The sequence below is a fragment of the Diplodia corticola genome (genome assembly GCF_001883845.1).
Source record: "Diplodia corticola strain CBS 112549 chromosome Unknown scaffold15, whole genome shotgun sequence".
Classification (NCBI taxonomy): Eukaryota; Fungi; Ascomycota; class Dothideomycetes; order Botryosphaeriales; family Botryosphaeriaceae; genus Diplodia; species Diplodia corticola.
In genome coordinates this window covers 22,364-44,662 of record NW_017971494.1, presented here as the reverse complement: position 1 = coordinate 44,662, position 22,299 = coordinate 22,364, and the positions used below count along the sequence as shown (strand labels likewise).

General features: G+C 59.2%; 6 protein-coding genes across 6 annotated transcripts; 2 read left to right on the top strand and 4 right to left on the bottom strand.

The window, feature by feature from the left end:
* Positions 1–217: 217 nt before the first annotated feature.
* Positions 218–4,387, bottom strand: BKCO1_1500013 (proteophosphoglycan 5; the record flags this gene model as incomplete). The annotated part of the gene is made up of 1 exon (XM_020271228.1): positions 218–4,387. One exon carries the CDS (start codon positions 4,385–4,387, stop codon positions 218–220), a length of 4,170 nt encoding a protein of 1,389 aa, XP_020132069.1.
* Positions 4,388–9,506: 5,119 nt separating this feature from the next.
* BKCO1_1500012 (uncharacterized protein) lies at positions 9,507–10,889 on the top strand (the record flags this gene model as incomplete). The annotated part of the gene is made up of 1 exon (XM_020271217.1): positions 9,507–10,889. One exon carries the CDS (start codon positions 9,507–9,509, stop codon positions 10,887–10,889), a length of 1,383 nt encoding a protein of 460 aa, XP_020132068.1.
* Positions 10,890–11,794: 905 nt separating this feature from the next.
* On the top strand, positions 11,795–13,843 carry BKCO1_1500011 (d-lactate dehydrogenase; the record flags this gene model as incomplete). Its single annotated transcript, XM_020271206.1, has 3 exons — positions 11,795–12,110; positions 12,222–13,496; positions 13,575–13,843. 3 exons carry the CDS (start codon positions 11,795–11,797, stop codon positions 13,841–13,843), a joined length of 1,860 nt encoding a protein of 619 aa, XP_020132071.1.
* A 272-nt stretch (positions 13,844–14,115) lies between these two features.
* On the bottom strand, positions 14,116–15,624 carry BKCO1_1500010 (arsenical-resistance protein; the record flags this gene model as incomplete). The annotated part of the gene is made up of 4 exons (XM_020271195.1): positions 14,116–14,207; positions 14,331–14,726; positions 14,833–15,293; positions 15,386–15,624. The coding sequence occupies 4 exons, from the start codon at positions 15,622–15,624 to the stop codon at positions 14,116–14,118; spliced, it is 1,188 nt and encodes a 395-aa protein (XP_020132070.1).
* A 1,073-nt stretch (positions 15,625–16,697) lies between these two features.
* Positions 16,698–18,324, bottom strand: BKCO1_150009 (lipid transfer; the record flags this gene model as incomplete). Its single annotated transcript, XM_020271352.1, has 5 exons — positions 16,698–16,940; positions 17,142–17,316; positions 17,376–17,535; positions 17,600–18,205; positions 18,309–18,324. 5 exons carry the CDS (start codon positions 18,322–18,324, stop codon positions 16,698–16,700), a joined length of 1,200 nt encoding a protein of 399 aa, XP_020132107.1.
* A 692-nt stretch (positions 18,325–19,016) lies between these two features.
* Positions 19,017–20,381, bottom strand: BKCO1_150008 (uncharacterized protein; the record flags this gene model as incomplete). The annotated part of the gene is made up of 1 exon (XM_020271341.1): positions 19,017–20,381. The coding sequence occupies one exon, from the start codon at positions 20,379–20,381 to the stop codon at positions 19,017–19,019; it is 1,365 nt and encodes a 454-aa protein (XP_020132106.1).
* Between the last annotated feature and the right edge of the window lie 1,918 nt (positions 20,382–22,299).

Genomic DNA, 22,299 nt, shown 5'->3' with positions numbered 1-22,299 from the left:
GTGAACGAGAAGATAGTGAGCCAGCGAGCCAATGACATACACATGTGTCATTGGACGGCCCACCCGAGTCCCGCACAAAGCCCCTTAGTATCGAAATTCTTGAAGCAAAAAGTAAAAGACCTAGAAAAGAGGCCCAGGTGAAGAAAAGGATCCGTCAAGATAGATCTTCTTCTCACTGTTCTCGAGAACAGGGCTACCTGCAGGCAAAACAAGCTGCCTACGATGACTTGCTTGACTCGCAAACATCGACGAACTTTGCGCAGTCAGCGTCGTCCTCGAACTTCAGGTACTGCGGTGTAATTTTGCCCTTCTCATCCGGGAGCGGGAAGGTAGCAAACTTCGCCTTGGCCTTCTTGTAGTGGAACGAGGGCTGGACGCGCGTGTTGATCAGAACGCGACCCATCGGCTCAGCCTTGAAGAGAATGCTGACACCGCCACTTTCCTTATGCTTGAGTACACGAACGGGTCCCTTCCCTTTACTCTCCCACTTCTTCGCACCCTTCTTCGGCTCTGCTTTGAGCTCATCCTCTGACCTGTCAACCAGGTGCATGAGTGTCACAGGCTGAATGTCTGTGTCAAAAAGAACTTCGTAGGTCTTTTTGTCCTCATCAGTCAGAGCAGTATGCAGGGCGACTTGTTCATTATCAACCGTCTGCGATTCCTCATCATCATCATTCTCAGCCGCACTCGTTTCGTTTTCCGATGCACCAGTAGAAACACCGGGTGTGGTGGCACGGGAGCCAAAGCCCGAAGCAAAGACAGAGCTTGTGCCTGAGGGCGTAGCGGCAGGGGGGTTGAACTTGAAGGGGGATGCGTCACCGGCGGGAGGCGTCGGAGCAGGCGTGAACTTGAAGAGCGGGGCGCTGGCGGACGAGTTTCCAGTAGCTATTCCTGAAAAGGGATTAGAGCTCGCGGATGGAGTAGCCTCCTTCTTTCCATCGTCTGAGGCAGCTGGCTGCGAAGTGCCGAATTTGATAGGAGATGCAGCGTCGCCGTTCCACGTCTTCAACACGGGACCGGTCTTAGCTCCGCCTGGAAGTTCGTAGCTCGAGGCAGGGAAGCCGAATGGATTAGCCGCAGCGGGCTTGGAGTTATCGGTCGATGTGCCGGTAATACGTCCGAAAATGCCACCGTCGTCGGGGGTTTTTGGGTCCCCATTGGATGCAATGTCGTCTTTGGTGATACGTCCGAAAAGACCATCGACGCGCTTGGGGGTGGCCGTGGGGGTTGTGCTGCCTTGCTCAACAGTTTCTTCCTCCTCAGACCCATCTTCGTCGTCTCCATCCTTGTTGCTCTCCTCCTGCGAGAGATTTCCGAAGGGGTTGCGAGCATCAGGAGATGCCTGTCTGCTATTGAGTACAGAGCCAGTATCGGCGGATGACACTGGTGTAGAGGTCTTCTGCCTCTTGTCATTTTGTGTGGTGTCGTCCTGCGACTCCTCCTCCTGCTCGTCAGAAGAGATCTCCTCAGACCTCCTCTTCGCGCTCGGGGTCTTCTCAGTAGCTCCAACTTGACCGAATGTTGGAGCTTTGATAGGTGACTGTGAAAAGCCGCCGGGCTTCGCCGGGCTTCCAATAGGAGTAGTAGAGCCCGACATACCACCATTGGGGTTGAAGTTGAAAGGGCTAGAAGCAGACGCCCCAAAGACATTGTTGGACGACGGGCCAGCTTCAGCATCTGGCGATGTTGCCGACTCAACATTACGCAGAGGAGACTGGGCAGGCTTGTTGATGAGGCTGTTGAAAACGTTGGCGGTGTTCGAAGCGCCCGCGGAGTTGCTGTCGTCCTGACTTGATGGAACCTTCGACTTCTTCGGTGATCCAGCTTCAGGCTCATCATCTGCCTTACGTTTTCCATTGCTCTTAGTCTGGAACTGGGCCTGGGCACTAGGTCTAGCATCGAAGTACGCACTAGTGTGCTTGACGAAGAATTTCAGGTAAACCTGAGCGATAGCGGCAAAATCGTCGGTTTCTGACATTGTAGAGGCTTTCATTTTCATCCAGCGATTCAGGCAGCGAACCTTTCGGATCATCTCGACTTTCTTCACGTCGATCTTAGACATGTCGAAATCGGGAGCTGCAGGAGCCGTGGATGTGGCTTCTGAAGTCTGTGCTGGGGAGGCGTTCGGCTTGACAGGGCTTCCAACACCATCGCTCGAGCTTTCCTGGGCAGATGGCGCTCCGTTGACTTTGAATGGAGACGCGGCTGGGCCAGTAAGCGAAGTAGTGGACGGCGTGATTGAGGAGAACGGATTGGAGCTTCGGGTCGATTCTGCCAGCTTGTCCTGCTTCGGAGAAGCGGTCTGGCCCGGCGATTCGGTTGTAGCCGATTCGCTTGGGCCACCAGAGGCCGCCTTTGCAAACAAGTTCGATGTGCTGCTGGCCTGAGTCTCTGTACTGTTCTGCACATGCTTCTGGGCATCCTCGTTGCTAGTTCTCTGGCTCTGAAAGTTGAAGAGATTCGTACTAGTCTGTGATGGACTTTCGCTGGTCGAGCCAAAGAGGGTCGAGCCAAGCTTGGGGGTGGCATTGGACGTAGACGGAGCGAACATGTTGGCCGCAGGCTTTGCTTGACTATCCGCATTGCCAGACGTATCTTTGCCGAAACCAGTAAACGGAGTGGCGTCGGTGGCGGTCTTGGCCGGGCTCTGAGCTGGGAAGTTGAAGATGCCAGCCCCGCTGGTTGAGGGTTGGGCGGCAGAAGCCGGTGGAAAGGGATTGCTGGCTGAGCTTTGCTTGGGTCCGCTAGTGGCGGGGTTGCTTTGCTCGTTTGCTGCGCTCGAGGTCTTAGCGCCTGGCTGGCCTCCAAAGTTGAACGAACCAGACGGGGGGGTAGAGCTCGCCGCTGTCTGCGCGAACAAGTTGGCTGTCTGAGAAGCGGATTCAGCTGACCCTGAAGACGGGGTAGGATTTGAGAAGATGTTGCCCGCAGGACCTGCGCTAGGGGCATTCGAGGCATTGACAGGGGCCGAGGATGTGTTGGAAGTAGCAGCTCCGAAAAGAGTGGTCGCCGGCGCGGATGAGGTTCCGCTTTTGCCAAATATGTTGCCGGACAGAGCTGATGAAGCTGGAATACTGCCGAAGATGTTGGATGGCGCTGAAGATGTGGCACCGCCGAAGGCGCTGGTAGACGGCGTAGAAGAAGTCTTCATGTTGTCAAAAAGATTGGGTGATGGCGCTGAAGAAGTGTTACCACCAAACAGATTGCTTGAGGATGCAGATGACACAGCAGTGCCACCGAAAGCACTGGCAGAAGGGCCCGAGGTGGTAGTACCTCCAAAGGCATTGCCCGTCTGCGGCTGGGACGTGGCGTCCGAGTTCTTGGCAAGGCCAGCGAACATGTTTGTGGATGGCGACGACGAAGCTACCGCACCAAAAATAGTCGATGGAGCAGCGGAAGACGTCGCAGCGCCGAACGAGGTACTGCTAGGAGCACTAGGAGCTGCCGCGGCGAACAGGTTACTCGCCGGTGCGGCGGACGAGGTGGATCCAAAGATGTTGCCAGAAGTGGCCGATGGGTTGGCTCCGAACACGTTGGTTGAGCCGGAGGAATTGTTCGTGAAAAGGTTGTTCGACGAATCTGACGGCTTGCTTGCGAATGCGTTCTGCTGTGTGGAAGATGCGCCAAACAAGTTCGAGCTCGGTGCAGAAGACGTGCTGTTGCCTCCAAAGGGGTTGTTCAAAGGGGCGGATGAGGAGCTGAAGACACTGTTTGATGGGGCGCCCGCCGACTCGGTGTTCCCAAACGCGTTGCTCGCGGGGGAAGCCGAAGCAATGCTGCCGAATGGGTTGTTCGCACCGGACGGATTGCTTGCACCGGATTGATTGCTACCGAAGGTGAAAGAGGAGGAGAAGGCGTTGCTACCAGTGTTGCTACCGGCGCTGTTGTTGTTCGCTACGGCTTGTGAAGCAAACGGATTGGACGCGGGACCGGCGCTGAAGTTGAACCCTCCGCTTGGCGGCGCAGGTGAGAATCCACCGAAGGCGTTGGCAGTAGGCTGCTGTTGAGCTGCGGGCGGGAAGCTTTGAGAGCTGGTCTGTGTGTCGGCATCGTTAGCCATGTCATGGTCACGATAATCGCGACCGTCCACGCCCGTGGAGACGGGGGGAGCGAGGCGGGACGAGGCAGCCCAGGGAAATGTCAGGGTCGGTGCTGCAGCCGGTGCTGTAGCGGGAGCTTCGACGGGTCCCGGGGCTGGGGTTGTAGCGGGAGCTGGAGACGCCGCAGCGTTGACCATAAACGAGATGGGAGCATTCGCTCCCGCAGGCGGGCGGACGGCCTTGGCCACGGGCACCGAAGCGCCCAGCGCTACTGCTGCGCCGATGGCGAACGGGGAGCGCCGGTTCGCGTGCAAGGCCCATGGATCGGAACGATCGATCGGAGCCATGGTTGAAGCGTGAAATGAAGAAGACGGAGGTGTCGAGTGAAGTTGGGGGAAGATTGCAGCTGTGGAGGATGAGGTTGTGGAGGAAAAGTACTTACAGAACCTGCGACACGCGGACGGCCCTTGAGTGGCTTCAATCTGGGGACAATAGGATCAGCACGATGCGAGTGTGAAAGTGAAAGCAGAGCGCGCCAGCCCCGTCCTCCCAACGCCGACTCTCCGCGCAACGCGCAACGCACACGCCACATCTTCAGGTACGCAATGGATCCGCACTTACTTTCTTTTTGCCAGCTGCGCAGCCGTGGCCGGCCTGGGCTTATCATCCCCCGACAGCTCGTTCGACCCATCTCCAAAAAAGTTCCCCTCCTTGCTCAACTGCTGCGACGCGCCGCGCTTCGACATGGTGGCGGTTTCTCGACGCGCGCGCTGTGAGCACTCGGCCGACGACCTTTTCCAGCTCGCGGCGGTTCCAACGGCTATTCAGAAGCGGGTGGACGGCAACGCGCTCCCATACGCGACGGACACACGGGCGGGCGGGATGCGGGTGGTGGAGCGCGTGTCTGTTGACGGTCAGCGCCGCGGCTTTGGTGCACGAGGGTCCGGCCTTAAATACCTGGACGCACACTCCTACGCAAGCCTGACGGGATCCTACGGGGGGTGTGTCGGGCGGCTCGAGGCGGGGACGCACAAGGTCGCGTCTGGGAGATGATTCGGACTCGCTCGCGCAAAACAGAGGACGCGATGGTAGGGGCGCGGGATGCATGAGGTCGCTCGGCTCTCAGGCGTCATGGAAATAATTTTCGCCGACTGCCACCGCCCGCTGAGTCGGCCCTGCGACTTCCACACACTTACCGCACCGTGGAATCCGCACCAGACACGCCTGGACACGCGTTACACCGCTCCAAACCGCGCGACTCACCTCGAGCCCAAAACATTCGTGTGAATGCAGAGATGCAGCACCGGCGGACTGCGCTGTCACGCTGTGTCGACCTACGGTAGTCCCACCCGAGCGGCCGGGAAGCTAGGACTCCGGCGAGGTGCAGAGCCTCGTGCGGCCACCTGTCAATCCACCCCCGAAGCTCACATGACTTGCAGACTCCAGTCGATGGAGCCGACTGGTGATCCGTTGGGCTGTAGGCTGGCGCAGAATGCCCCTGGCGAAATCAAGTTTGGGTCTTGAAGAGTAGCTTGTTGATGAGTAGCCAATCAGCAGAGCGCGCATGCTGGAACTGTTGAAACGGACAAACATGTCTGGACACAAGACTGGGTATCAGCAAACGACTGTTCAGGTGTGGCTGTTAGCTCGCAGCCTCGTTCCATTCGCTTCTCTGCGCACTGCACAATTTTGCCAGTAGTTGTGGATTGATACAGCAACAAGAGCTTGCAGTCTCATCCAAGGTTCCTCAGGTAAGATTGACACGATCCTCGAAAAGAAAGTGGCCGCGAGCAACAGCCCTGGACTTGTCAGCCTTAACAGCTTGATATTGGATCTTCATGTGAGCTTCTGCGTTCCTCAAAGGATGGTGGCGAGGACACAGTGAGTTGCAGAGAAATTTGTCCACGGCGATCCCCCATGTGGGGGTGACCTGAAACATTACCACCACGTATGTGCAGGTTTTGAACAACCTTTCTTCACGAGCAGATGGCCGGATATAAATGCGAGTGTCGAAACTATATGAATGCATCGAGACATAGCCTTCTGTTGCCCACGTGGGAGGCTATAGGTGGGTCAATCGATTTCGCGGCCCCCTTCGATGGTGATATTGAAAGCAACTTGTACACAAAGTGGCTCAGAGAGCTGTCGACCCACCGCTCATATGGCCAACGTGAAGGGAATATACCTCATAGCTCCGATCAGGCTGTCTTACTTTGATTAGGCAGAGCAAGCAGATCAGAGCACCAAGCTCGGACATAGGGATTGTAGACTGGAGTGAACATGTTCGTAAGCTGTACTCCTTAGTGAAAGTTCATCACACCTGGAACTCTATCAACCAATCACACGCTCGCGGAGAGGGCGAAGGCGAGAGAGCAAAAGGCTACAGCTGACGGGTACCTGGAATTCCACTGCGCCTATCCCCAGTAGGATTTCCGAATAGGCCGATTCTCACAGCCAGCAATAGATACAGCCCAATCCAATTTGTTGAATGACGTCACCAGCGGCATGGCGACGGTGTTCGCGAGCCGTTGACATCAATGTTACGTGAAGACGACCCCAAGAAGAGAAGGGATATCGTTGTTTGACACGCGGGGAGTTTAAGGCCGCATAACGCCCGCCGTCTTACGTCGAGCGATCAGCTCGTGCTCATCCAGATTCACCAGTCAAGGGTTTGGTCTGATTCTGCAATCCGCGTCAGCAAGAGCTCTCATTGACCCAACCGGATCGCATGATCTCTGCGACCAAGAAACACCTTGTGCCGATCTACGCGGTATCGAAATCTACACGTCATCAGACTTTCCCGAGCTCACTCCCGACATACAACCCTGCCTTTCGACCCGCGCAAGCGGATGATCTACAGCAACGATCGCGTGGAATACGGTTGCTCACGGAGCCTGATTCGTATAATGTTCCACGGGGCGCCAGGGTAACTGAGTGTAGCCGTTGCAGCTCAAGGTCATTTGATAGCAAATCAAAAGGGAAGCCAGGGCTGCCAAAGCGGCTGTTTATGCGATCTGTCGGGGGATATTCTCCAAGTACTATTTCAAGCGTGGTAGTAGGTGGCCAATGGCTGCTTGGACCATATGTGGTTCTGCTCTACCTCCCCTAATTGGCAAAGTATTCGGGCATGTAAGTCACAATACCACAGTTGTTCATCTGGTATACGCGCTGTTTCTGACCCACCCGGTAGATCAATGATAAGACGTTGCTGCATCGTGCGCGACTGCGGGGAGCCGCGTTAGCCTGGAGGAAGCATACGGATCCTCAACCCAGTACTGCCATCCTGTCCACGCCCACCAACGTGCGGGGCTCCATCTGAGACGCATGAAGGTTGTCATTATTGTAAAGGAGCATGGAATTTTGAACCCGGCATCAATGGGCAGATACCGAGGCAGCGGGCCTGCGCATGCGGCCCGTCCTTGCAGTGGGGCTCTCTAATATTGATAGGGAGTATTATTAGCTTTGGGGGGTCAAAGTAGACGCTGATCACGGGGGAGCGTTATTGCGGGTTGCGCGCGGCAGATCCCCCTGAATGTCGAGGTACGCGAGATGACAGCCAGCCGCGGGCATCCGTTTGATGATTCAGACAATGCGCCCTCAAGGTAATTTCGCGATCGTGATCAGCGCCGGATGAATCAGAGCGAGGGCCGCGTATGTGATGGCGCACAGTTGGAGCAAACGTTTTCGAACGTTGCTTGTGTCAGGAAGGATCCACCGGCCCAAGGATAACGCCATCCGAACATTGTCAGAAAGCAGAAAGCAGACGGATGCAGCAGAAGGGCGAAGAAAGCGCAGGACGCTGCCAGCGAAGGAGCGGTTCCTCGACACTCGCAATCGTCCTTCCAGTAGCGCGATTGGAGCAGCATTACGACGGATTGGGAAAAAGGAGCTGGCGTGACAAAGGAGAGGGGAAGCATGTCTGGGCTGGACACGGTGCTGCAGTACTGGCAGCGCTGCGGGCTTTCTCCGCCTTTGTCAGCCTTATGGAAACGTCATGGTACTTGAGCGTGCGGGGTGATGTTTATGATGGCTGACAGTATTCATTTGGATCGCGGTTGCAACCACTATCCGACGCGTCGAGCGAGCAGCCCGTGGCTGACACTCGCAGCCGCCGTCACGCGCGCGGACCGGGTCTGGGCTGCTGACAGGACTCTGCGATGGCCGCCGGTGAAGCGGTCTTCCTTCTCCTTCAGCGCCGCGCTCGGCTTCCAAGCGAGTCTAGCAGCGGAGCAGGACGGCCTGTCATTCGCGCGTCGCGGAATGCGCATGGTGGGCCGGCGCGGGCCCACGCCTCCGCCCTGCAGCCAAAGGTTCTTCTCGAACCTGTTCGTCGGTGGGGTCGGTGGGGTCGGCACATCGGGACGTGCGGAGTGGCAGAGAGGCGGTAATGCACTCGCGCGACACATGCTTGCGGCGGCGCAGCGGGCTTCGGCAGCGCAGGGCAGCTGATAGAGTTTGCCAGAGCCGGGCGCAGCGCAGCAGGGCGGGCGCTTGACGTTTGCTCCCGCCCACCGTCCCGTCGTCGACCACAGATTGCCGAAGCGCAGATCTCGGGCTGGCGTGCCAAGGCGCACTGCAGGCGCGATAACGGGCGAATATATCGCAGCGTCGCATGCGCCATGCGGCTTTCAGCTCGCGGCGCGGCGCACGCACATGCCAGCGCCGCGGAAAATGAGGCGGGGCTGCGCGCGCGCGCTTGGGAGGGCGCGGCGGAGGCCTGGCCCCGGGCAGCGTGGGAGCGTGGGAGCGTGGGAGCGTGGGAGCCATGGAGCGCGGCGCATTCGAGCGCGGCCCCGAAAGCGGGGAGCAGGTGCGCAGACGGTGGCAGAGGCTTGGGCGACCATGGAGCAGGGAAGCCGGGCGGTGGCCAGGCAGCTGGGCGGGCGGGCGGCGCGCTGAAACAGGCCGCCGCTGTGCCGCTGCGGGTGGTTGTTGAGGTGACGCTATGGACGGAGTACTTGACCGAGACTTATTCATATTGCGCGCGGCGTCCGAGTTCTACTCGCTCTCGGGGCGCGCCCTGGCTACAGCAGCTCTGCGACCGCCTTTCTCCCATCTCCCGCCGCTCCCCTTCCACAGGCGACGCGCGACTGCGCGGGGCTCTGCCGACTCCGCGGTTTAAAGCAGCGCTGCTCGCCACAGGAGTGTAGAGCGGTGTCTTGTTTGCCCCGGTGCTGCGCCCAAGTGTTGACGCCAGCCATCTCGCCTATCACCACTCACGATCCTGCCCGCGCGCCCAACGCCAGGACTCTCCGCGCCGACCGCACTGCGCCGCATCCCGCTTGCCCCCCTGACGCTGCCTCGCAGAGGCCGACGAGACCTCCGCCGGTCCCAGCGCTGCTGGACGTGCCCGCTGCCCTGCAGCCCCCGTCATCCGTGTGCTCCGCCCATATTACAACATCATGCTGCGGTGATAGCGGCTTGCGACGACTCTCGATTCCCTCGGCGCTGACCGCAGCCTCCAAAATGGCTCCTCACCACCTCCACCTGCACCCGGTACGCACCGCCTCGCTGAACCGCCATGCGTCGTATACCAGCTCTCCCTCGCCCACTAGCGCGCCGACGAGCGCGCCCACAAGCGCCCCTCGGATGGACCTGTATGCGACAACAACTTCCAGATCCGGCGCAACCTCGACTCATGCAAGACTGCACAAGCGCGGCGGTTCCAGCAACTCCAACTGCTCTGCGCCGAGCCCCACCGCCCGCTCGCACTCGCCCGATATCTCGTCCCTGCCCTACAGGCCCGTCGACACTTCCGGCGTACTACAAGAGGAGGGGCGCCGCAGCCTCGACCTCGCCGTGCACTCCGCCCGCAAGCTGCGCCCCTACCTGCGCCGGCTGCACACCCGCGACGACGTCTCTCTCGACCTGTCGGTGCCCGCGCCGGACCTGGACAGCCCTTCAGGCCTGGGCATACACGAGTTCCGTGCTCCGCCACGCTCTGTCACCGACTCCGTGACTTTCACTTCGTCAGGTGCCAGGCACCGCCACGTCCACAACCGCTCCACCAGTGGCAACTCGGACCTGTCCAACTCCAGTGGCCGCCGCCAGCCCACCCAACCCACCTTCCTCAGGAACACGCCGCGCCAGATCAGTGATCTCAGCGAGCACTCCCAGCCTCCTTCCATCTACGACGACGACTGCATTGCTGAAGCCGGCGACATCATGTCCGACGACGAGTACCTCTACCGCCAGCACGCCTGTGACCCCCGTCGCCGGTCCGGTTCCATGTCCTCGACACCCAATGCGCCTGCGCCGCTTCACTCGGCATCAAGCGGTTCGGTCAGCCGCCTCGGAAGCCGATCCCAAACCAGCCTCTCGAACCTGTACGACCCCGTCCGGCAAAGGCGGGACACGATGAGGTCAGAGACGGCGACTTCTCCCAGTTCGCGTACTTCTCTTGACAGGGCAATTGGCTTGGTGCGCGGCCGCGAATCCCCCGTCGACCCCGCATCACGCGCAGCCTCGATCCGCGCCCTGCGCGCCGAGTTCCAGGCAAAGGAAGAGGCCAAGGAACGCAAGGCGGAGAAGGAAGCGGCCAAGCGGCGGGATCGCGAGGAGCGGAAGCGTGCCAAGCTGGAAGAGCGGCACCCCGGAAGGCCGGAGATGGAGGAGATCAACGAGAAGGCCGACTCGACCGTCGATGCTGGGGAGTACCCTTCAGCGCCCTCGAGCAACGCGACGGCGCACAATGGCAGCCTGCCGTCTTACGTGCTCCAGAGCAGCGCGCCGCCGGGGCCGCAACGGAGCAACACGGCGTCGAAGCGACCTCGGCCCCGAGTGAAGGGCCGGTGGGCAACGTTCGTTGCGTGGTTCCGCACGCGGCTGCTCCGGCTGAAGTGCATATGACGACCACACACGAGCAGACTCGGGGAGTCATTACGACAATTTTCCTAAAGCGATTAGAGCAGTGGGGTGCAAAGCGCTCCTAGGGCACGGCCAAGGCTTCTGGATTGGGTGCATCGAGCATAGTACATACATGTTCCGCGGCGTTGGGTCATCATCATCTTTATCAACATCATCCCGGATCGGTCTGGGAAACGGTTCCTTCTTTCATCATCTTTCGCGCGGCATTGCCGAGGCATTGCACTTCGGCGTTTACCTTTGCATTCTTGTGACATACATTGGCGGAAGCGCTTGGGGCTATTGCTTTCTTTTCTCTCTTTTGACTCTGCTGCACACTACAGCGAGGCGTTTTTGGACTTGGGGGGTTCGCTCACTTCTGATCCTCCCCGCAAAAAGGGCAGGGCATGCATAGCACGCATACTTGGGTTGGCACATTTGAATCAATTCAATCAGCATTCTTTCTCTCTTGACTCAGATACCGGTACACACCGTCTCGGCGAGGGTGGACCTACTACGAACGGCAGGCGCCGACAGCAGCTGGCGCACTTGACCAGTGAGAGGGCCGGTGAAGGAAGGATCTTTGGGACGACTGGGAGCAAAGTCCAGGCGCGCCAGTGCGTGCATAAGCCGAAATTAGAGAATTTGCGCCCCCACAGTGGTGAGATAAGGACCGAGCGTTTTGGGCGGTGTACGTGCTCGCGGGCAGGATGATGTGATGCAATCCATGGTGTTCATCGTGGAGTTCTTTCGGCAATCGTGCGGAACCTCCGCGCGCTGCCGGCACGGGCAAGACAAAGTAAGCAGCGCGCTGTGGGACGGCCCGCCGCTTCATAACAACACCCTCCGCCCGCCAATGCTGTTCTCCCGCAACCGGCCATGAAGCTTGGACACCGCATCTCATCGCAATAATGCCCATGTCGAACATGATCCGCGCGCGCCCCGCCGTGCGCCGTGCTGCCCTGCTCTCGCGACCTGCCGCCACCGTCCCCGCCGCCGCCGCCGCCTTCTCCGCACGCCTCTCGTCACCCAGCTCCGCTCTCGCGCTGCGCAATGTCTCACAGCACCGATGGGCCTCGGGCGGAGGCTCCAATGGCAGAGATTTCATGGGCCAGCTGTACGACAGCACACAGGCGCGCCTGCAGAGGGAAAAAGCGGAGCAGGCAAGGTTTGCCGCCCAGAGAGACCTGACCGGCCGCGGGACCAAGGGCGCAGGACTGTTGGCCCGTAAGACATTTCCACACTGCTTCGTACTCGCTACAGACTGCGTGCGCCACGGAGCGTGCTGCTAGAATCTCGCGGATTGGTGCTGATGCGATTCTTTCTCGCCCAATGCAGTAATTTTCGTCGCCATCGCCGCGGGCTATTACGCCGGTGCGCAGAAACCAGCCTCGCTGCCCGCCGATTCGACCGCCCCCCTCTACAAGACTGAGGACTTGAAGCATGACACGTCGACGGGCAACTTGCAGGCGGCGTGGGCGGACTTCAGGGCCATTGTCGGCGAGGAGAACATCTCCACCAACGAGATAGACCTGAAGGCGCATGCCGGATCCGAGTGGTCTTCGTACCCCTCTCTGCCTGGCGACGTGCCCTTCGCAATCGTCAAGCCGGCGTCGACCGACGAGGTCAGCCAGATCATGAAGGTCTGCCACCAGAGAAGGATACCCGTTACGCCTTACTCCGGCGGCACGAGCCTGGAGGGCCACTTCGCCGCGACGCAGGGAGGCATCTGCATCGACTTCAGTCGTATGGACAAGATCGTCAAGCTGAACAGGGATGACATGGACGTCGTCGTGCAGCCCGCCGTGGGCTGGGAGGCCCTGAACGAGGAGCTGGCCGAGCACAACCTCTTCTTCCCGCCCGATCCTGGCCCGGGTGCGCAGATAGGCGGCATGGTCGGCACCGGCTGCTCCGGCACGAACGCCTACCGCTACGGCACCATGCGCGACTGGGTGCTCTCGCTGACGGTCGTGCTTGCCGACGGCACTGTCATCACGACGCGCCAGCGCCCGCGCAAGAGCAGCGCCGGCTACGACCTCACGCGCATGTTCATCGGCAGCGAGGGCACGCTTGGCCTCGTCACCGAGGCGACGCTCAAGCTGACGACCAAGCCGGCCAACACTTCGGTGGCCGTCTGCAGCTTCGCCAGCATCCGCGATGCCGCCGACTGCGTCTTCCGCGTCGTTGGTGCGGGCGTGCCCATCGCCGCCATCGAGATTCTAGACGACGTTCAGATGCGGTGCATCAACGACGCGGGCTCGACGTCGAAACGGTGGAAGGAGGCACCGACGCTGTTTTTCAAGTTCGCCGGCACGCCTACAAGCGTCAAGGAGCACATCAGCATCGTCCAGAGCTTGGCCAAGAGCACGGGAAGCAAGAGTTTCGAGTTCGCTCGCAGCAAGGATGAGGCGGACCAGCTGTGGAGCGCCCGTAAGGAAGCGCTTTGGAGCGTGATGGCTAAGAAGCGGGACGAGGGCGACAAAGTCTGGACCACAGACGTCGCGGTCCCAATCAGCAAGTTGTCTCAGATAATCGAGGAGACCAAGGCCGATATCGACAAGAGCGGCCTCATCGGCGCCATTGTGGGCCATGTTGGTGATGGAAACTTCCACGGTAAGTTCTCTTTTCTCCCTGCATACTTACCCAATCTGCTGTTGGGGACGCTTGCTGATGTTTACTCCTCTACGACAGCCATCCTGCTTTACAATGACAAGGAGCACGCCGCGGCTGATGGCGTCGTCCATCGCATGGTGAAGCGTGCCATCGAAATGGAAGGCACTGCTACAGGTGAGCACGGAGTTGGCCTCGTCAAGCGTGACTACCTGAACCACGAATTGGGCGAGTCGACGGTCGATGCCATGAGAAAGCTCAAGCAGGCGTATGACCCACTTTGCTTGCTCAACTGCGACAAGGTGGTGAGGACAAAGAAGCCAAAGCCGGGCGAGGTCCAGCCGTGGTAGATACGATGAGAAGCACATGGTACAAGTGAACATTTTTAGTGAGTATTGTGTAGCGTTGAACGCGTGCCGAATGGGCCTCTCTCTTAGAGGGGAGTAGATACCCGCAATCTCTACTCGTAGATCTGGTGGAAGCGGGGGTAACCCTATGTAGAGAATATCGAAACAACTTGTGGATGTCACCATTACGCAGCCTTTGGCCAAGGACAAGTTCGGTATATCGCTGACGGGGCAGGAATTTCGGGGTCCAATCTTCATACTTTCGGCATTCGACTTCAGCCCTCCCAATCCCACCTCTTCTTCACAAACCTCAGGACATACACCAGCCCAATGAGGACCGGAACTTCGATGAGCGGGCCGACAGTCGCTATCCAGCAGGCCGCTCCATTAGTAAAACTTGACAAAAGGCCGGAACGAAACCGAAACTAGCAAAAGACGGTAGAACCCAAAGGGGTGGGGGAAAAGTAGTGTTTTCTCGGGGACTACTGACCGGCAAGACTCTGCCCACTGCCGCTGCCGAAGGTGGCGACGCACACGGCGATGGCCAGCTCGAAGTTGTTGCTGGCGGCGGTGAAGCTCTGGGCGCAGGCGACGGCGTAGCCGTCGTCGCAGCCCAGCCAGCGCGGCAGCACGCGGCGGCACAGCAGCACGGTGCCGCCGAAGACGAGCATGAAGTAGACGACCAGCGGCGCGGCCACGCGCAGCACCGATGTGATCTGGTGCGCGACGTGCGCCCCCTGCGACGCGAACAGCACGACGATGGTGTAGAGCAGCCCGACCAGCGAGAGCGGCGAGAGCGGCCGGATGAAGTAAGTCAGGTAGCGCGATGGGCCGAGCACGCGGAGGAGGACAAGTCGCGTAAGAACGGCGGCGGCGAGGGGGATGCCTGAGATTGGGAGGGTAGAGGTTCGGGTCAGCTGGGCTGCTGGTCCCCAAGACGGGTAGGGGAAGAAGATGGGTTATAAAAGAGTGAGTGAAAGGGGAGAACGAACCCATAAAGACGGCCACACTCTTCGCCACGACTTCGTACCGCACCGTCGCGGCGGCCGTCGAATGCCCCTCACCGCCGCCACTCACCACGCGCGTGTAGAAGATGGCCAGCGGCGCGAACAGCACGATCTGCAGCAGGCTGTTGACCGCGACCAGCACGGCGCAGTAGTCGCCGTCGCCGTGCGCCAGGTCCGTCCACACGAGCACCATGGCGATGCAGCGCGCCACGCCCACGAATATCAGGCCCTCGCGCAGGTCCTGCCGGTCCGGCAGGAACGCCCATGCCAAACCCGTCATCAGCAGCGGCGCCAGGATCCAGTTGAGCACGAAGGAGACGAGGAGCTGCCGCCAGAGACTGCGTCGGGAGAGCAGCTTGTGCAGCGTCTCGTACCGAACCTTGCAGAGGATCGGGAAGAGCATGACGAGCAGGCCGACTGCGATGGGCACGGATACGCCAACGAAACTTTGGGATGTCAGTAGGGGGGCTTTTTTGCTTGTCCAATTTTTTGTCTTGATTCCATCAACTTCTCTCCCGTAGGAGAAGGGAACACGTACGTTCCGCGCTGGAGCGAGGGACCAGCGGAAGGTATAAGGTTGCCCAGTATGATGCCTATGGCCATGGCGAGAAATATCCAGACCACGAGGAAGCGATCGAGGAAGGAAAGCCCTCGGAGCGGTGCCATGTCGGCTGGCTCATTGTTCGAAGACTCTGGAGATACATCCCTTGGTTTATCTATGGCCCCAGGGTGATCTTCCACTGTTCTCAATATCAGAGATAGGTTCTTTCTTTCCATTTCTTTGCATTCGTAGAATGTTTACCAGACGGGCGAGTCCGACCTGCTGTCACGGCATGTCCCTTCTCCGCGTTCGAAATGCTTTGAGGAAGTTCGGTCTCTGTGGCATTTCGGCGGTCTGTTGCCGATGCTACCGTGTGTTGGCGTGTATTTGAAGATTCAAAAGAGGCCATGGTTAGGCTAACAGCAAGCGATTTCATCAGGAATACGGAGGGGTGATTCTCTCAATGATGTTGATTTACTCGGCTGTCGGTCTGACTACTTCGGCCAATCAGAACGGAGCGGCGACATGCCAGTTCTTGTGGCGAACACTGCACGAGCGGATTTTTGTGAAACCAGTGCGAACAAGGGCGGTGCTCAAACGAAACTAACCAAAACAAAGCTAAATGTCGCTGGATCTCTTGCTAAACTATATTCGACGAGGTTGTGTCGGAGCCGACTCCGCAGGCCGTGATAATGTAGCATGGTTGTGGTTGAACCTCCAGAATCTCGACCGTACCACAGCGATTTGCAATCGCCAAGCTATTCTACATCCGGCTCACAATAATATTGTATTATTTACAAAGCTAGTCTATTTTAATGCTTGAATGCATCCATACTATTTAAGTCCGCATCTGCGTCTAAGAACAAGAATGACGAAAGGGAATACAGAATTTTGAAAATCAATCGAGTGGCGGATTTACTAAGTATGCCGAATAGAGCATAGTTGAGGCTAGAGCTGTTCTTTACTACATTTGCTTCCGTTCTCTTACCCGAATGTTTCGAGCTACTCACAGAGCATGCTGTCACGAGAGTTTCAGCACATCTACATATCGGCATCGCCACATCCGTGTGCTGACATTTAAAGGGGGAAATCTCGGAAACAAGTCTGTCCACTGAAATGACTCCGGGCTTCTCCATATGCTCCAAGATGTGAAGCAGGGGTAACCGAAGTGCGTGGACAAAATCCCGGGGTTTTATCTAGTCCGCTCCGAAGCACGAAAGAAAAAGAAGAGCTTACAATTTGATTCGTAGAAGGTTTACAGGACTGAAACTCGCTGTCTCCTCTGATTGATACCATACACCAGTGGAAACTACGGCTGAGCTGTGGCAGGCTGGCCGAACAAATCAGCCTCGAGCAGGTCGCGCATCGTGGCGAAGATGTTATCTTCAGACTGGGGTGGATGTCCATCGCCCGGGAACAGTTGCTGAGGTTGGGGCTGGGGCTCCGGCTCATGCCTACTGTTGGTGTTGATGAGGACGAATGCCGTCATCGAGTGCTTGTTGACCTTGTACTCTGCGTACAGCCAGCAGGCCTGACTGGGATCATCAAGATACTTGAAGACCGTTTAGGTGCAAGTAAGACAGTGGCAGCAACCCTTGGAGGGTCCGGTGATCATCTGATTTAGGAGTGCAACTTCCAGGCAATGGAAGCAGAAGACATGACCGCAGCGGAGACGGATGGATGCCCTGGATTTACCGCGCATCGAATACACCTAGCCGCATTTCGGACATGCTCATGGTATGGATGTATGTACGTCGTGAGTCGTTGGACTGTCCAGGATCATTGCATCCAGACTGAAAGCTGAGCACGAAAGAAGCGTAGATAGCACGTCGGAGAAGATGAGAACGACTAAGGTTGACATTTCGTAGTTGAATTGATCGCCATTGGGGATCGACTCCAGCTGGCTGGTGGTCTTGAGTGCTTGTTTACTTGATTGATTTCCCGTCTGTGCGCGGCTTGATTCCCACATTCGTTTACCCTGGCTCACAGCTTGGCCTTGGCCTGGACCTTCTTCAACACAGGCTCGATCTTGGTGGCCTTCATGACGTCGCCCTTGATCTTCAACTTGCCGGACATGAACAGCTTCTGGGCGTTGGCCTTTCCGGCGACTAGCGATGCGAAGTCGCTGTCGGAGAGCAGCATTGTGACTGTGCAGAAAAAAACCGGCGAGTCAGCCATCGGGTCCACCCGTGTAGATAGTAAGCGCCAAACACCATCTCCACTTCTCTACGCCGTGTGCGGATAGGGCGCATCGAGGAGTTGGGATTATGCCGCGGTTCAGGCGCCGTCCAACTGCCAACTGCCGTGCTGGTGCTGGCGCTGGCGCTGGCGCCGGTGCCGAAGCCGAAGCCAGCGCCATCATAGCGCGCGCGATCGTCGAGAGACTGGAAGCAACCGCGATGGATGCGTTGTGCTGGCAACACAACACACCACGCGGACGCTCCCCAGCCATCCCATCGACTCGCAGCCTATCATCCGAGTCCTTGCAGAGATCAACAGTGTCAAACTCACCATCAGCCTTGCCACCCTCGGGCGCGGCGCCCTTGCCGACGGTACCCGTCTTCTTGAGGTCGATGTACCAGCTGTCCGTCTCGCCCGCCTGGTTCTTGATGGTGAAGGCGAAGACGGCGCCGCCCTTCTTCACCGCGTCCTTGCGGTCGGCATCGTCGGCGAGCGAGGCGGCGATGGCGTCGAACGCGGCCGACGAGGGGATCTTGTCTGCAGTTCGCGTGCCGATCGTGTGAGCGCGGTATTCGCGGCTGGGGGCTTTGTGCCTTGTGCCCTCTGTTGCGTCGTCATCCCGGCCGCCGCCGTAGCCTGGGGCCGCGACCAGGCCAAAGTGGATGCGGTGATGCAGGCATGCGGCGCGAGACGACGGAAGAAGGCCATGGAAGGGTTGGTCATGCACGCGTGCACTTACCGCTCTTGAGACTCATGGTGGGCGGGCTAGTGGGGTTCTGCGGTGGCTGCCGATGATAACAATGACGCACTGCCTGGACCGGTGGTGCTGAGGTTCGGGAGAATCGAAGTGCAGAACACAGAGACAGTTCCCCAGGGGTTTATAGGCGCAGCAGGTGGCAGTCAGCCGTCAGTATTCGGGTGTCGGTGTCGATGATGCATGATGCACGCGGCGGGCGCAAGTCCGGGGTTGGCATGTGAAAGCGCCGAGGCTCAGCCCCCGGCACGTGCCATGGGAGGTCACTTGTCGCTTCTTCAGCATCCGAGCCGTGATTCGCTCCAAAGTCAATGAAATTCGGCGGCCGTCATGTAGGCCCTTTCTATATACGTCGTGCTACATAGCGGGCGTACGGGGATATCTTATACTATAAAAAAAAAAGGAAATGATGTAGAGAGTGTAGTCGGATCGTTGATCTTGGTCGGCATCCATCTGATCTGTGCTCATGGATGATAGTGATGGTGGGCGGTCCCTCCCATCGAGTCGTAAATGCAACAAAAAAAAAAAAACATTAGGAAAGTGTCGTGAATCGTCTCTCGTTGACGAGAGGGTGTTTTCCCCCCGTGCGCCTCATACAACTCCGCGGTTGACCCGGGCAGAAACTTCGCTGCCGTCAACTCGTACAACCCCCATGGTACAGTACTCCAGAGACACCGTTGATGCATATTTACATTAGCGCCAAGGGAACAGGAACTTGCGCATGTGCTCTTCCGCTTCGACAAGCTGTTCCTTGGCTTTGGCCGTTACTTTGCTGTTGCGGGTGCGCGACCACCATTTGCTGACCGATCGCGACTCGGGCGTGCCCTTGAGGTCGTCTAGCTCGTCGGTGATGAGCAGGTCCGGCTTGATCTCGTCGACCGGGCTGAGGACGATGGGCACGTCCATGACTTCTTCCGCCCGGTTCTTCCACTCTTCGCTGCCCGCAATGCGCGTGAGCGGCGCCAGCGCGTCGTCCCACGTGCCCGTGCGGAGCGCGACGTCCTCGAAGTTGAACTCGGTGATGGAACGGCGGTGGCGGATGATGAATGTGCTGATCTGGGACGAGTCCATGACTGCGTTCTCGAGTTCCAAGAAGAGCAGGCTGGCGAACTTGAGCGCGCGGATGCCCGTGGGTCGGCTCGCGCCCGACTCCGGGGTGCTGGGGGGCGACAGTCCGGGCTCCAGATCCAGCGAGAGCGGCGACGGTCCTTTCTCGCCCCTCCAGCGGAAGAGCAGCTTGTTGATGGAGAGGGAGAAGGTGCGTAGATAAGAATGAAGGAGTCGGAGGTGTTCCGACGATGAGCCCTCCAGATAGGGCTGGCTGTCCAGGTGGATGGCGAGTTTCTTGATCTGGCGCCATCTTCTGTTCGACGCCGGCGTGGAACCAGGGCCCATGGTTGGCTGGAGGTACAGGAGGCCGGCAGGGTGTATGGCCTTGATGGTCAGAGTGTCCAGCTCCGGAAGTTGGGCACGTTCAACGGCGATCCGGAGGGAGATGAGCGCATAATCGACCGCACTGCGTCGGTGGCGCTGCGAAAGCTCCTGGTCGGGACAGTCAAGCTTCAGGTGGACCAGGCCGGGAAGCGCCTGGAGGGCGCGGATGAAGGCGGGGACGTTGGTGGCGGCGTGGAAGACAGGAGGGTACTGCTTGATGAGAAGGTCCGTCATTTCCCAGGAGCCGTACTTGGGCGTCTTCATCTTTCCGATGAGGGTTGGCGGCTTGTGGATCTGCGGCTCGTAGACCAGGCTCTTTTGCTCGCCGGTCACGGGATCAATGAGCGGCGGCAGGAACGTGTCCGCGGAATGCGGCATGCGGAAGGTAAGGGACTTGACGCGAGGACCGATGCTCTCCAGGGCTTCCATGCGGGCGGGCCGGGCAAAGGTACTCGGGCGGAAGGTGACGGTGATGTCTTCAAACAGAAAAGGGGCGACGCGGGTGCTCATGTCGTGGCAGACAAGACGGCAGTTGGCGAGGTCGGCCTTGTCGACGCGGGCCAGGAAGGCGTCGCGGCAGGGCTCCGACAGCCAGAACCTGAGGAAGGCCGAGCTGGTCGACATGACCAGGTTGCATACCGAGCTGTTGGATCGGAGCGCTGAGGAAAGGGCATCAGTCGCAGTCGGACGAAGAAGCGGCCGGCGGGACACGGATGAGGGGAACAACGAGCAGAGCACTCAAGACCACGGAAGGGAGGATTTATGGCAGACGGCGGAGGCACTTACACCGACTACCAGGCGCTTCGAGCGGTGTCGGGATCTCGCCGAAGAGCAGCTTCTGGGTGGAGGCCGAGCTGGCCGTCGACCTGGCCGTGGCATTGCTGCTCTGGCTGCCCTGAGTGCGATGACTCCCGGACGAAACTTGATGTTTCAAGGACGGTCGAGATTCGCAAATCATTCGAGAGAGTTGTCATAGATGGTGGCTAGGAAAGAGCGGTGGACATTGGGATGTTGGCAAAGCGTTGCGAGGAGATGGCAAAGAGAAGGAAACCTAAGGTACATCAGGCACACGCGCGCCGCCGCCATGCTATTTACTGGCTGCGGGCGCCCCCTCAGTCCGAAAGCGGTCGTGGCCTAAGTGGGGATGTGTGTGTGAGTCAACGGTCTGTGCAGAGCAGCAGATCCGCCCGGCTCTAACTGACAACGGTGGGATGATTGAAAGAATCACGACCATGTCGCGCTCGTGGGGTTAAGTAAACGCAGCGTGTCCAGCGCGTTCAGTGGGCCTGGTGGTGCGGGGATTTCTGTTCCGGGCAAGGCCCGTTTTGAAACGCCGCAGGAGGTGCGCTTTTCGCGCCGCTGGGCCAATCGATTCCGCTGCCAAGGCCAGCGGTGAGGACGCACTACTGCACGAGATGCAGCGCGCGCTTGCCCGGCTGGCCACAAACGCGTCTTTAATCCCGCATCGCCGACTCTGCGGCCGGCAGCGTGAGCGGGAGGCGATCCTCACACGAGCAGACGCGTCGAAACCTTCTCGAAGCGAAATCCGGGGTAGCCGCAGTGCGAACCGCACGCAGCCTTGTTTTGTCTATCTATGTATAGGGAGAGCTTGGCTGCGACCCGCGAGGCGGGCGCCCTGGAGCGCGTGGCAAAGGCCCGATGCGAGCGATGGAAGGCCGCCGCTGATGTGCTGCCATGACCGCTGCCACCCGGCCACCCTGCCACCCTGCCATCTGTCTTCACAGCGGCCGACGTCCGGCTCCGGCAGCTGTCGGCTGCTGCTGATGTGAGCTCCCGTCTGGCTCTGTGCCCCGAGGCCCAAAACCCACGGCCCACGGCCCAAGGCGCCCGGGCACGCCCGTCGCCCGTCGCCCGTCGCGGCCGCCGAGCAAAGCAAACAATGATGGATGGATCCTGTATCGACAGAATGTACATACATACATTCCTCGCCGGATGCAGGCCCCCTGCCCCTTTCAGACACACGAGTCAGCGCGAGCATGAGGTGCAGCAGTGCATACCCGTCGACACCTACGCAGCACCTATGCGGGCGTCGTCGGTGCCGCAGCGCCGCAGCGCCTCAGCGCCGCAAAGCCGCAACCTACGCCGAGAGAGTCAGGCCACATCCGCCAGGGCGCGCCACGGAGCAGAGCGTGGCGGGGCAGGCTACCCCAAAGCACCCAAGCTGCACGTCGCTCGGAGATGTGGTGGACCTCGGGGGCGGCCGTACGTAAGCGGCGAATTGGAAGGCCTTGGTGGTCGAGTGGCACAGTGGCAGCCGCATGCGACGGCTTGGTCTGGCCCTTTTTGGCCTTTTCTGGCCGCTGCGGCTGGGGCCCGAGCACGGCGGACGTGGTTCCCCGTTCACTCTAGTGGCGATCGCTGTGCTCCCGAGGTGATCGTCGATGGAAAGCGAGGCTCAACGTGCAGAAAACGCTGCGCTGCGGCGGCCGTCTGGTGGATAGGTAGTCACGTAGTGTCCGCTTAACGGCCTTTCCGGAGCAGCGCAGCGGGGGCTGTTGTGGAGATTGCAGGTGGCTCGCGC